The 11,499-nt window shown below is 41.5% G+C and overlaps 1 protein-coding gene across 1 annotated transcript; it reads left to right on the top strand.

Moving 5' to 3' along the window:
* The first annotated feature begins 6,234 nt into the window (after positions 1-6,234).
* Positions 6,235-10,739, top strand: Pate1 (prostate and testis expressed 1). The gene is made up of 5 exons (XM_021626493.2): positions 6,235-6,304; positions 6,594-6,629; positions 7,237-7,269; positions 7,546-7,668; positions 10,403-10,739. Exons 1-5 carry the CDS (start codon positions 6,253-6,255, stop codon positions 10,534-10,536), a joined length of 378 nt encoding a protein of 125 aa, XP_021482168.1. The 5' UTR covers positions 6,235-6,252; the 3' UTR covers positions 10,537-10,739.
* The last annotated feature ends 760 nt before the right edge of the window (positions 10,740-11,499 follow it).

The raw sequence follows: 11,499 nt of genomic DNA, 5'->3' as shown, positions 1-11,499 counted from the left end.
TACAGCCAACTAAGGAATGTTGAGAGTAAGTGGGACACACACACTGCTGAATATATGTTCATTCTGTGTAATGTTACTTGTACGTGTGTTCAGAGCTGACCATTTGGTAATGAATAGTGCATTGGCATGCTTTTCCCTCAGAATACTATTTCTCACTTACTCTCAGGGATCCAAACCACATCTAAACCAAAGTACACATTATAAAGCCAGAGAAGTGACACTTAGTGACAAGAAGTGGGACAGAAAACAGAATAGCAAGCAGATGGGGAAACGGGCAGTCCAAAAATAAATTCACAACAAAAAGTAAAAAAGATGTTTCCATTAGACTAATACTTGACTATTATATTAATTTTAGAACAACAGAGAGCCAGGTGCTTGGTAGCAACCAATCCAAGTGTAACAGAAATAAGCCAACCCAGAAGAGTAACTTTGGAACTACATTCTAGACATTTCTATGGGATGGAGAGAGAGAGAGAGATGAGTATGTCATAAGAAACTCCCTGTCTAGGGCTGGGGGAGGTGGGCAAAGTGATGGGGAACTCAGCTAGTATATACAGACCTTGACTTTGACTCTAACACTGAGTAAACTAGTTTTACTTTTCAGAACATAATACTTGCTCAGGTAGTTTCTTAGCCTGGGAGTAAAGGCCTCTTGTGACCTTAAACTATCACCTTTGGAGGCATCCTCCAACCCTGTACAGATGGTTTCTTTTCTTTGGTTTGGCTGGTTCTCCCAAACGTTCTCATGGCTTTTTTTTTTTTTTCTATCTCCACCCACTGCTGAATGCTGCAGAGACTTTCTAGTGCTGCTCATTTGAGTACACCTGGTCCCTCTTCTCGCATGGGTAAGCTTTTTGCCTCTCATCTACTGCCCATCTGGACTTTATTATCAAAGTGTCCTCAGTTCAAGAAGTTGATGTTCTGGTCTTAACAGCGTACTCTGTATCTCAGGCTATTCCCGGAACAATGTCCCGAGTATCTAGAAAGAAATCTAATCTAATCTGAACACGCTTTCTAGGGGGTAAGGAATAAAAATAGTCAACAAGATCCAACATAAACGGAAAAATAGGTCATGGTTGTTGATCAGTAATTCAATCATGAGTGTGTATCAGTTTTCCACAGACCCAGATATGTAATAAAATGTCAAAAATTAAGTACACTGTTTTTTTTTTTATAAAAACAAGTTTATTTTTAAATTTTAAAAGAACTGCAAAAAGTTGAAAATAGTTTCTGTGTTACTTTCATGTGGCTTTCCCAACAGTACCGTCTTCAATCACCATGATGCATTTTCTAAGAGATATACAATAGTGTTAAATGTCAACTTATTCGAGTTTGTCAGTTTTGACATATGCTCATTGTAGCATTATCACTATGGAATTTCAGCACTGTATACTTTGTGTAAAATCTTCCAAAAGGAAGACACATGCTGTCCATCATTGTCAAGAACCTCTGTGCTGCTCCAGTCAGACATTCCACCCAGCTCTGGAGCAATGGTGTGCTTGCCACTCATACAGTTCTGTCATTCTGAGAACGTCCCACAGATGGAATCATACAGTACCTATCATTTTGAGCCACGTTTTTCATTATGTATAATATTCTTGTTAAATTTATCAATTGTTCATTCTTTTTTTTGTTGTTGCATAATCCTCCATTATACCATTATTCATTTACCCATTACCATTTGAGAAAAAAATCAGTGTTCTTTCCAGTTTAGAGCTGTTACAGATAAGGTTTCTATGAACATTTTTTGGTAAAACTTTGCATAAAATTATGTTTTTTCCTTCCTCTAGAATGAAAATATTACAGGGAATTAAAGAAGCTAAATACAAGAAGAATTTTATTCTCTTCACATAAAATTCTATACCATGCCAATCAAATATCTTCCATGACAAGCAGAGCAATCATTACATGGGACATAGGTATTAATCTGTAGTGTAGGTCCACATGGGCTGACCTCAGGCCAAAGGAACCCCTGGTACTAAGTCAGTCTCAAAGTCCGGGGTCAGCCTTGATCTGGGGTCTATAGACACTGCCTGGATCCCAGTGCTGAGAGTGTTGTCCTGCAGATGGAATGTTCGTGCTTGGAGTTTGGAGCATAAGGGCTTGCTTAATGCAAGGTATTGTTGGGGTTTGTTCTCAGTCCACATTCCTGCCCCAGAAGGAGATTCATCCCCTCTCCCCTCTCTTCTCTCCTCTTTTCTCCCTCCTCTCTCCTTTCCCCTCTACTCTTTTACCCCACCCCCTCTGTTCCTCCATCTCTGCTTCGTTGCCTCTGTGTGAGGAAGGTGAGGCTAGCAATGTAAAGTTAGTTGACTTCCATGCCCTTTGCAGTGTACCCCTCCTTATTTATTTCTGCTACACCCTACTACTGTGATGCCCTACCTCAAATCCTTCCCTCCTTGGAAAATATTTTATGTGTGTGTGGCTGCTCGTGGAAGCTTATGGAAGCTTATGTGAAGGTCATCTTGGTGATGTCCTTGACATTTATACAAATCAAGAAAGTGTCCTTTCTTGGATAAGTATATATTGTTTATATATTTCCTTTATCCTGTCTCCTTCAAGGAGGTGGAAACCTAATTTATTTTAGTCCTTGTCATGCATAGCTGTGTTCTTTACTTACCTGAGGCAAATGAGATAGGCTGTTCTTATCTGATTCAAACCCTGATGAAGAAGAAATTGTTCTTACCACCTTGGGTCATTAGTACACATCCTAAGGGCATTGGGTAGATTCCAGGAAGATGAAGCTTTGCATTGGAACAACAGCTGGGCTTTTTTTTTTTTTTTTTGTCTTTCTTATTCCCCTTATCACACAGGCAATCTGTCCACATTGAGATCTCATTTCTCCAGCTCTACCACTTACTAAGTGAAAACATTCCCATGGACAAATGAAATAAGTTTTTCTGTATCTTATGAAGAATAAATTTATTTTATTGTGTGTCTGTGTATGTGCAGGATGTGTTTGTGCGTGTGCATGTGTGTGTGTGTGTGTGTGTGTGTGTGTGTGTACACATGCAACAGTACACATGTGGAGGTCAGAGGACAACTTTGTGGAGTCAGTTCTCTCCCCAATTCCACTTCCACGTTTATGTGAGTCTCAGTGATTGAACCTAGGCCACAAGGCTCATAGGGCAAGTGACTTTACCCACTGGGCCATCTCACCAGCCCAAGATCTATTTTAAAACAAAGAAACAGCAAAATCAATTTTTAAAAAAATCAACCATTCATCAATGGATGAATGGTTAAAAAAAATATAGTAAGTAAATACAATGAAATTTTATTTAACTGTAAGGAAAAACAAAATTAAAAAACTTACAGGAAAGTAGACAGAACTAGAATAATTATCCTGAGCAAGGCCTCTCAGGCCCAGAGAGACAACCCTGTACAGATGCTCCCTTTCATATGCAGATCCGGGTTTCCAGTCTTTAGATTTCTGTGTTCAACTTAGAAAACCTGTAGAAGGCAAGAAACGAGCCTGCAGTTCAGAGCACCCGCTGCTTTTGGAGATGCCCTGAGTCTGTCTCCCATCATGTGCATCAAGCAGCTCACAACCATCTATGCAGCTCAAGCTCTAAGAGGTTCAACACCCTCTTCTAACCTCCACAGACACCTGCACTCACATATACATATGCATGTACATACAAATAATTAAAAATAAAGTAATCATTTTTAAAAGAGTCCAGGAAATTAGTAAAGGGTTTTTAGAGTGGAAGATGCTTCAAGGGAGGTGGGCTAGCAGAATATAGGTGATATGAAGACAGAGCAGGGAATTCTGGGAAGAGGAAATATTAAGCAGGTATGAAAGTAGAGGAATGAGGAAGGGGAGGGAATAAGGAGGAAAAGTTGATCAAATTGAAGAGTGCATTGTAAAGTCATATGGAAACTTGATACTTTGCAAGAAAATAAAAAAAAAACATGAATTAAGAATGTGATGACCCAATGCTCACCACTAAACACAAAATACGGCCACTGGAATCATGATCTCATGATCAATGGCTGTCTCCTGCTGGAGGGCCTAAGAACCCTGTAGCTGCTCAGTCCACACTTGATGCTTCAGCACTCCCAATCTGGCACTGAAAGCCAGTGTTCCTGGGAGAGCTTCAGTCAGACTCTAGGCCTGCACTAGACTGCCTCTGTCAATAATCGGTGGCCGATAAGGAGTGAGATAAGGAGTGGTCCTACCCTTCCTTGCTGAACTATGGACTTCTAATGGATTCTGAAAGAAGGACAGCAATCGTCTTCAAGTTCTTTGCTCAGTAGAGAGACATTAAGTTCCAGTGCATAGTTCCAAACCAATGGTAACACAAGTGGCCCTGGCTGAATTCAGTAGGTCACAAAACCAGACAAAAACACCTGTATGTGTGAAAGGAATTTGTAAAAAGGAAGGCAGGATAGAAGGAGTCACAAAGGTACAAGGGTGACTGTAATAAGAATGTACTGGATACATATGCATAAAAATACATGTGTGTGATATATATACATATATATTTCCAAAGAACAAACTTAATAAAAGATTTTTAACTCGGCAATTCTGTCATTTTACTTATTTACTTCTGTTTGGTTTTTTTTTTTTTTACGTTTATTTATTTATTTATTCTTTTGGGAATAGGAGAACATGTGTGTACTACCTGCTGTGCATTTGTGTTGGGGAACGGCTTGCAGGAGGCAGTTCTGTACATTCACCATGTGTATTCTGAGGACTGAACTTGGGCTGTTAGGCTTAACAGCAAGCACTTCATTCACTGAGCTATCTTGGCAGTCCCCTGGATCCATGTTTTAAATATGTATAAAATATGGCAAAAAAAAAAAAAAAAAAAAACAGATGAGGGCATTTGTTTCTTTTCACAATGTGAGAATTTATTGAATAACAATAAATTCAAGAACTACATCAGTTTCCATGGCTTTAGTTCACCAAGTACTCCTGAGTTCACTTGGCTATTGTCAATCACATTTTCTTTTATTCTTATTTTAATCACTAACATTAGCTAGTAAATCATGCATTATGCTTCTCTTTCTATCTCTCTCTCTCTCTCTCTCTCTCTCTGTGTGTGTGTGTGTGTGTGTGTGTTATAGAATGGCTATAAAAGGGTTAGAAGGTCTTCAGGGATCAAAGGAGCTACACTGAAAACAGAAGCAAAAAGCTGATGCCTACTCCAGGAAAAGTCTCTGTAGGAGACCTGAGAAGGAATTATACTGGCCAAGCATAGTAGTTCATGCATGTGCACAGAAATGTTTAACACATGAACCTTAAATGATGCCACTTTAATAGGGTAGTAGGTGCTCCCAGGGAAAAAGTCACCTGCTGTGTATCTCTCGTCAGCCATTTTTAAAGGTGCCAACTAGTTCTTTGGGCTTATGATAATCTCCAAACCAGCATGGATCCGTATACCTTGTTCAGATCTCTATTCACTTTTGCTATGGAGTGTGTTGTGCCAGATCACAATGCATTGTCTTCCAGTAGCTAATTCTCTTCCCTGTGGATTTTCCCTAAGCCAGGATGTAGCCCCGATCCTTGGTTCTCTGCAAGGAAAAATAAAAAAGCTAAAAAAAAAAAAAAAACCTAGAGTGAAGGGTTATATATAGCTCCTTACATTTTCAGGTTCTATCCTCTACATAGGAAATACATCCAGCCACCGCCCTACCTAATCTCCCCAGATATCTAGGAGGATAAACTTATCTCTCTCCTAATTGAAGCCTCAATCTGAACCATCAAAAAAGGGAAACATTTCCCTTCTCAGCTTTCCTCTTCTACCTCCTGGTCTGCTCCCTTCCAGAATGACTGACAGGAGCTCCACTGCCTTCGTGAGAGTCCTCCAGCAGGGTCTTGGAGCCCAACCTTTCTGCTCCTCTCACCTCCATTTCCAGAAAGCACATATTTCATAAGACTCTAAGCCTTCCTGCATTCTGATTCTTTGTTCTTGTGTATTCTCTCAGGTACCTTGGTGTAGGTCACTCTGATCCCACTGATCCAACCCTGATCTATTCTGTGTCCTTTCACAGAATGATACAATGACAAAACTACAGAGCTCGGTATCAGAATCCTGAGACATGGCTGGAATGGCCAGGACTTTCCTAGCCAGTCTCTCTTTTCCCCAAGTTACAAAAAGACTTGCGAGTTGAGTTTTCTGGCATCAGGGTATGCCTTTCAATGACTTACTCAGTGTCCCACCCCCAACTCCTATTGAAGAAACCCAGCCTCATCACTGTATAAATAGTGACGTGTCCTGTCCTAACCTAAACCTTTCGGCCTCCAAAATGGGCAAGCCCCACTTAATGAAATGTCTCATCTTACTCTGCTATTTGAGGGGTGAGTCATGAGAGTTACCAGTTAGTGAGATAGTCCAGGATCCAGGAACGGGGAAGAACTCCCATGATGAAGGCCAGCCTTGGCAACCCAGCAAGAAAAGTGGCCCTTTGTGCCATGCCTCTCACCGACACTTTATCCGGTCACTGGGACCTTAACCAAAGCCCTCTTGCTCAAAGGAGGAAGTAGACTGTTTGCCAACAGATTGAGAGATTCCTAGAAGCTGTGAAATGAGGGTTGTAAAATTATACTCTGCAGAGAGTATGATTTTTATCTTTTTGTTTTTCAACAGTTTTCTCTGGGTCACTTTCAGGCGATATTAACAAATGTGAGTAGACGTGAGTGTGAGAAGTGAATAAGAAGACGGGAGGAGAATCAAGGATGAGTGGATTGGGATGGGGGGAGTGACTAAAAGTAAACCACATTCAGTAATTCCCACATTCATCAGCCTCTTCTGACAGGATACAGCCAGGGTGGGGGGTGTCTTTAGGGCTGACAAAGAACTGGCAAAGCTGAAGGCAAGAACAACAGACCAGAGAAGTGGAATGTAAAGTTCACAGAAACCAGATGGCCAAGTCTAAGGTAGCAACCTCCTAAATTTCAGAGGTCTGTTGTCAGAACTCAGGTGATACTTTCACAGAGGTTCAACTGAAGGAAGAAATGAAATTAAAACCATTTGTATTTATCCGCTTCCTTCTTATCTATGCTATAACCCTTAAGAGTGGGAAGAAGAATCTAAGAGGTCCTAAAGAAATGAAGATGAAAAAGAAATGGGGGGGGGTTACAAGCTGACATAAGCAGCTTTATGGGGCTAGAAAAAGCCTCAAAAACTCCAGGCTAGAAGGCAAAATGAGCCCTGAGGGGAGATGGAGTGTAAAGAGAGGGTAAATCTCAGACAGAAATGCTGGCTTATTCTCTTTCTCTCATCTAAACAGCTGATAAAGTACTGGTTCATGAAAATAACAATGGTGAGTGCAAAGAGATCCTAGCCTGACCATCTTGGCACTAACATGTTTCTCTTTTCCTATGCCTTCTCCTTTCTATCCCTGCCCATCCTCCACACTGAAGCCCCTGAGACCACAAGCTCTCAGCACCCTTATTTCACCCATGCTAACAGAGGCACATGGCCATGCTTTGATGGGGTTTGGAGTGGGGATGCTTCCAGCTCTAAGCAGGTTTTACACTTGGAAGGGGAGATGGGCTCTCTCCTGGTAGAATCATCTTCTCTCACATCTTTCTTCAAGTTGTGGAAATTGTGCAGTGCAGGATGTGCCACCTGCAGTTCCCTGGAGAAGAGTGCTCCAGAGGAAGAGGAATATGTACTGCGACGGTAGAAGAGGCATGCATGTCTGGAAAGATCTTCAGAAGTAAGTGGTGGGGTAAAGAAGCAAAGACGGGGAAGAGAAAGCAGGACATGTGGGCCTTGGGGATGAGTGAAGAAACTTCCGGTTACTGTAGACAGCCTCACTCTTAAGATAGCTGGTAAAAAAAAAAAAATCGCTCCCATGATGCACTATGATAAAAAAAGAAGAAAAAGAAGGAGAAAGAAAGAAATGGAGGTAGCTGCTGAAGCAGGGGTGATACTCAAGGCAACAGTAGGAATTCTGAAGAGAACAGAGGGGGTCGAGTACGGGTGAGAAGATGGACATAAGAACTCACCCTCTGAGGACCAGCTGGTTGGTAATAAAAATGGCTCTCTGTGTACCTGACCAAGCTTTTGCATGAATGACTCCTAGCTATGGAAACAGAGAGGGCAGTGTTGGCAATGTGCCCTGGTTACATCTCATTGTGAATAAGATTAGGCACCATTTCTAGTTTCCTCCCCTCCATGATATCCAAGCCTTGAGGTTCTAATTAAAAGTCTCTCATTGTGGTAATCCCTGATGCACTTTTCTCATGATAATCTTCCTACCTCCAGTAAAGTCTTTTTAAATTAATTTATTTATTTATTCATTTTACATATCTATCATAGCCCCCTCCGTCCTCTCCTCTTGGTCCCACCCTCCCTCCCTCTTCCCCTTACAACCCCTCTTTTACTTCTCAGAAAAGGGGAGCCCTGCCACCCGCCCCCGCTACCTACCCATCCCAGCATATTGAGTCACATCAGGACTAAGCTCATCCCTTTCCCCTGTGGACTGGCAAGGCAGCCCCACCATGGGGAAGTGATCAGAAAGCAGCCAACAGAGTCCATGTCAGAGACAGCCTAGTTATCTTTACTAGGAAATCCACATGAAAACTGAGATGCCCACTGGCTACATCTGTGTAGAGATCCTAGGTCCAGTCCATGTGTGGTTGTCGGTTGGTGCTTCAGTCTCTGCAAGCCCCTCTGGGCCCTGGTTAGTTGGCTCTGTTGGTCTTCTTGTGGAGCTCCTGTCCTCTCCAGGTTCTTCTATCCTTCCCCCAACCCCACGTTTCTATAAGAATCTCTACATTTTGCCCAATGTTTGGCTCTGAGTCTCAGCATCTTTTTCTGTCTGCTTCTGGATGGCGTCTCTCAGAGGACAGCTATGCTAGACTCCCGTCTGCAAGCATAGCAGAGTATTGTTAACAGTGTCAGGGGTTGGCTCACTCCCTTGAGGTGAGTCTTAGGTTGATCAAGTCATTGGCTGGATATTTACTCAATATGCTCCATCTTCATCCCTGCACATCTTGTTGGCAGGGTAAAATTTTGGTCAAACTTTTTCTGGATGGGGTGGTGTTTTTTTTCCTCTGCTAAGAGTTTTATCTAGTTAGAGGGTGTCTTCCTCAGTCTCCATGACCCCTGCTACCAGGAGTCTCAGCTACAGTCATCCCCATATCCTCTCAGAATCCTACCCTGTCATAGATCTCCAGCTCACCACAGAGAAGTCCCTTCCCATGGTTTCTCTTCTCTCTGCAGGCTCTCTCTCCTCCCCACTCCTAGCCCCATGTCTGATCTCCATCCTCATTTTTCTCAGACTCCCTCTCCTACCTTGTTCCCTGTCTTCAACTGCTTTTGCCATCCATTCTATTTCTCCTTCTGAATGATATTTAAGCATCCTCCCTTGGGTCCTCTTTGTTTTTTTATCTTCTTTGGGTCTGTGGATTGTAGCATGTTTATCCTGTACTATAGGTCTAATATCCACTTATAAGTGAGTACATACCATGTGTGTCTTTCTGGGTCGAGGTTACATCACTTAAAATGATCTTTTCTAGTTCCATCCATTTGCCTACAAATTTCATGATTTCTTTGTTTTTAATAGTGGAATAGTATTCCATTGTGTAAATGTACCACAGTTTCTGTATCCATTCTTCGGTTGAGGGACATTTATGTTGTTTTCAGTTTATGGCTGTTATGAATAAGGTGACCATGAACATAGTTGAGCAAATGTCCTTGTTGTATGCTGGAACATAAACTCCTGGGTATATGCCCAGGAGTGGTATAGATGGGTCTTGAGGTAGAGCTGTTCCCAATTTTTTGAGAAAAAGCCAAATTGATTTCCAAAATGGTTTGCACTCCCACTAGCAATAGGGGAGTGTTCCCTTTCTCCACATCCCCACCAGCATGTGCTGTCACTTGAGTTTTTTTTATCTCAGCCATTCAGATGGGTGTAAGATGTAGTATCAGAGTCATTTTGATTTGCATTTTTCTTACGACTAAAGATGTTGAGCATTTAAGTTCTTCTTATCCATTTGAGACTTCTCTGTTGAGAAGTCTCTGTTTAGCTCTGTACCCCATTTTTAATTGGATTATTTGGTTTGTTGGTGTTTAATTTCTTGGGTTCTTTATATATTCTGGATATTAACCTTTTGTCGGATGTAGAGTTGGAGATCTTCTTCCAATCTGTAGACTGTCATTTTGTTCTGTTGACAGCGTCCTTTGCTTTATAGAAGCTTTTAAATTTCAAGAGGTCCCATTTATTAATTGTTGACCTTAGAGCATGCTATTAAAAATGTCTTAAAACTACTCCACCATTTCTTTTCTTTTGGGTAGCTTCCAATCCAATGCCTTCCAATCCTTCACATCTGAATAATGGATCATGAACTTCATGTGGTAATTTTTAGATGTCAGTGTGGGTTAGGGACAAGTGGATTTACAGGATCTTCTGCCAGCCTTGCTGATTTGTTCCTCCTCTTCTGCAGAGGATGGTTCCAAATGGTTATACTTCATGGGCTGCTTAAAGAACTGTGCTAATGTGAAAAAAATAAAGTGGGGCTCCTATTTGGTGGACTTCAAGTGCTGCCGGGGCTACGACATGTGCAATGAAAAGTTTTAAAAGTTTCTGGGCCTTTTGTGCTCCAACATCTGGGTGATGAAATGGCTTGTCCACAATGACCTCTGAGGATGACATGACAGAGGAAGACTGCAAACATATGGCTCAGCCTTCTACATGTGGGAAGAAAAGCACCCTTCTTCTAAGTTCCTTCCTGTTTCAAAACCAGTAAAAAGTGAATAAATAAAACTTTCTTACCAAGATCAGCACATGCTTGTGTTGTTACTAAACCTACTATAAGTAGGACAAAAGGAATAATTAAAATTCAAAAGATGGTGCCTTCTTTTCCTTTCTTTTATTCTGCAGAAGAATTTTTTAATTTTTTAATGTAATAATTGGCTTTGTTATGATGCTTCCATGCATGTAGATAATGTATTCTGATCATATTACTCTCTCTTTTCCTGCACTGCACTGAGAACCTTCTCAACTATCCTCCATTTCTACTTTCATGTCGTGTGTGTGCGTCTGTGTGTGTATGTGTGTGCAGTTCAATGAATTTAATCAAATTGCTAAGAGGAGCATCTCTGAAAGGTAATTTACAGGCAGGAAGAACATGTCTCTTCTTTCTCCAACAACCACTAAAACTAAACTTATGAATCCTCAGAGAGGGGTGGGGCTTCATGAGCCCCCGCCCAGGTAAGGACAGCTGCTGTGAGTTCAAGCGTGCAATAGTCATATTATCTCCAGAAAACAGCATTTCATAGCATTCCACGTCAACCTCAGCCTCTTCCATTCTTCCCAACATCTCTTCTACTATGTTCCATGAGCCTTGGAAGTGGTGATACAGATGTCATATTTGTGGCTGTCTTATGACAAGTTACAAGTGTCGACAGCAGCCACTACCCACTGCAAGAAGAAGTTTCTCTGGCAAAAGTGGCAGCAGTACTGATCTATGGTGACATACACAGTTATTTAGAAAGCAAACCAGCAGTACGTTTAGTATGTCCATTTACCAACAGTTGTATC

This window comes from Meriones unguiculatus, chromosome 1 (genome assembly GCF_030254825.1).
Source record: "Meriones unguiculatus strain TT.TT164.6M chromosome 1, Bangor_MerUng_6.1, whole genome shotgun sequence".
NCBI classification, from domain to species: Eukaryota; Metazoa; Chordata; class Mammalia; order Rodentia; family Muridae; genus Meriones; species Meriones unguiculatus.
This window is presented reverse-complemented; position numbering and strand designations above follow the sequence as displayed.

Excerpts from the sequence above, each read along its gene's own strand:
- Pate1 (XM_021626493.2), top strand. The coding sequence starts at position 6,253 with ATGGGCAAGCCCCACTTAATGAAATGTCTCATCTTACTCTGCTATTTG. Across the intron at positions 6,305-6,593 it reads CTTACTCTGCTATTTGAGGG|TTTTCTCTGGGTCACTTTCA; the intron begins GTGAGTCATGAG and ends GTTTTTCAACAG. Across the intron at positions 6,630-7,236 it reads TTCAGGCGATATTAACAAAT|CTGATAAAGTACTGGTTCAT; the intron begins GTGAGTAGACGT and ends TCATCTAAACAG.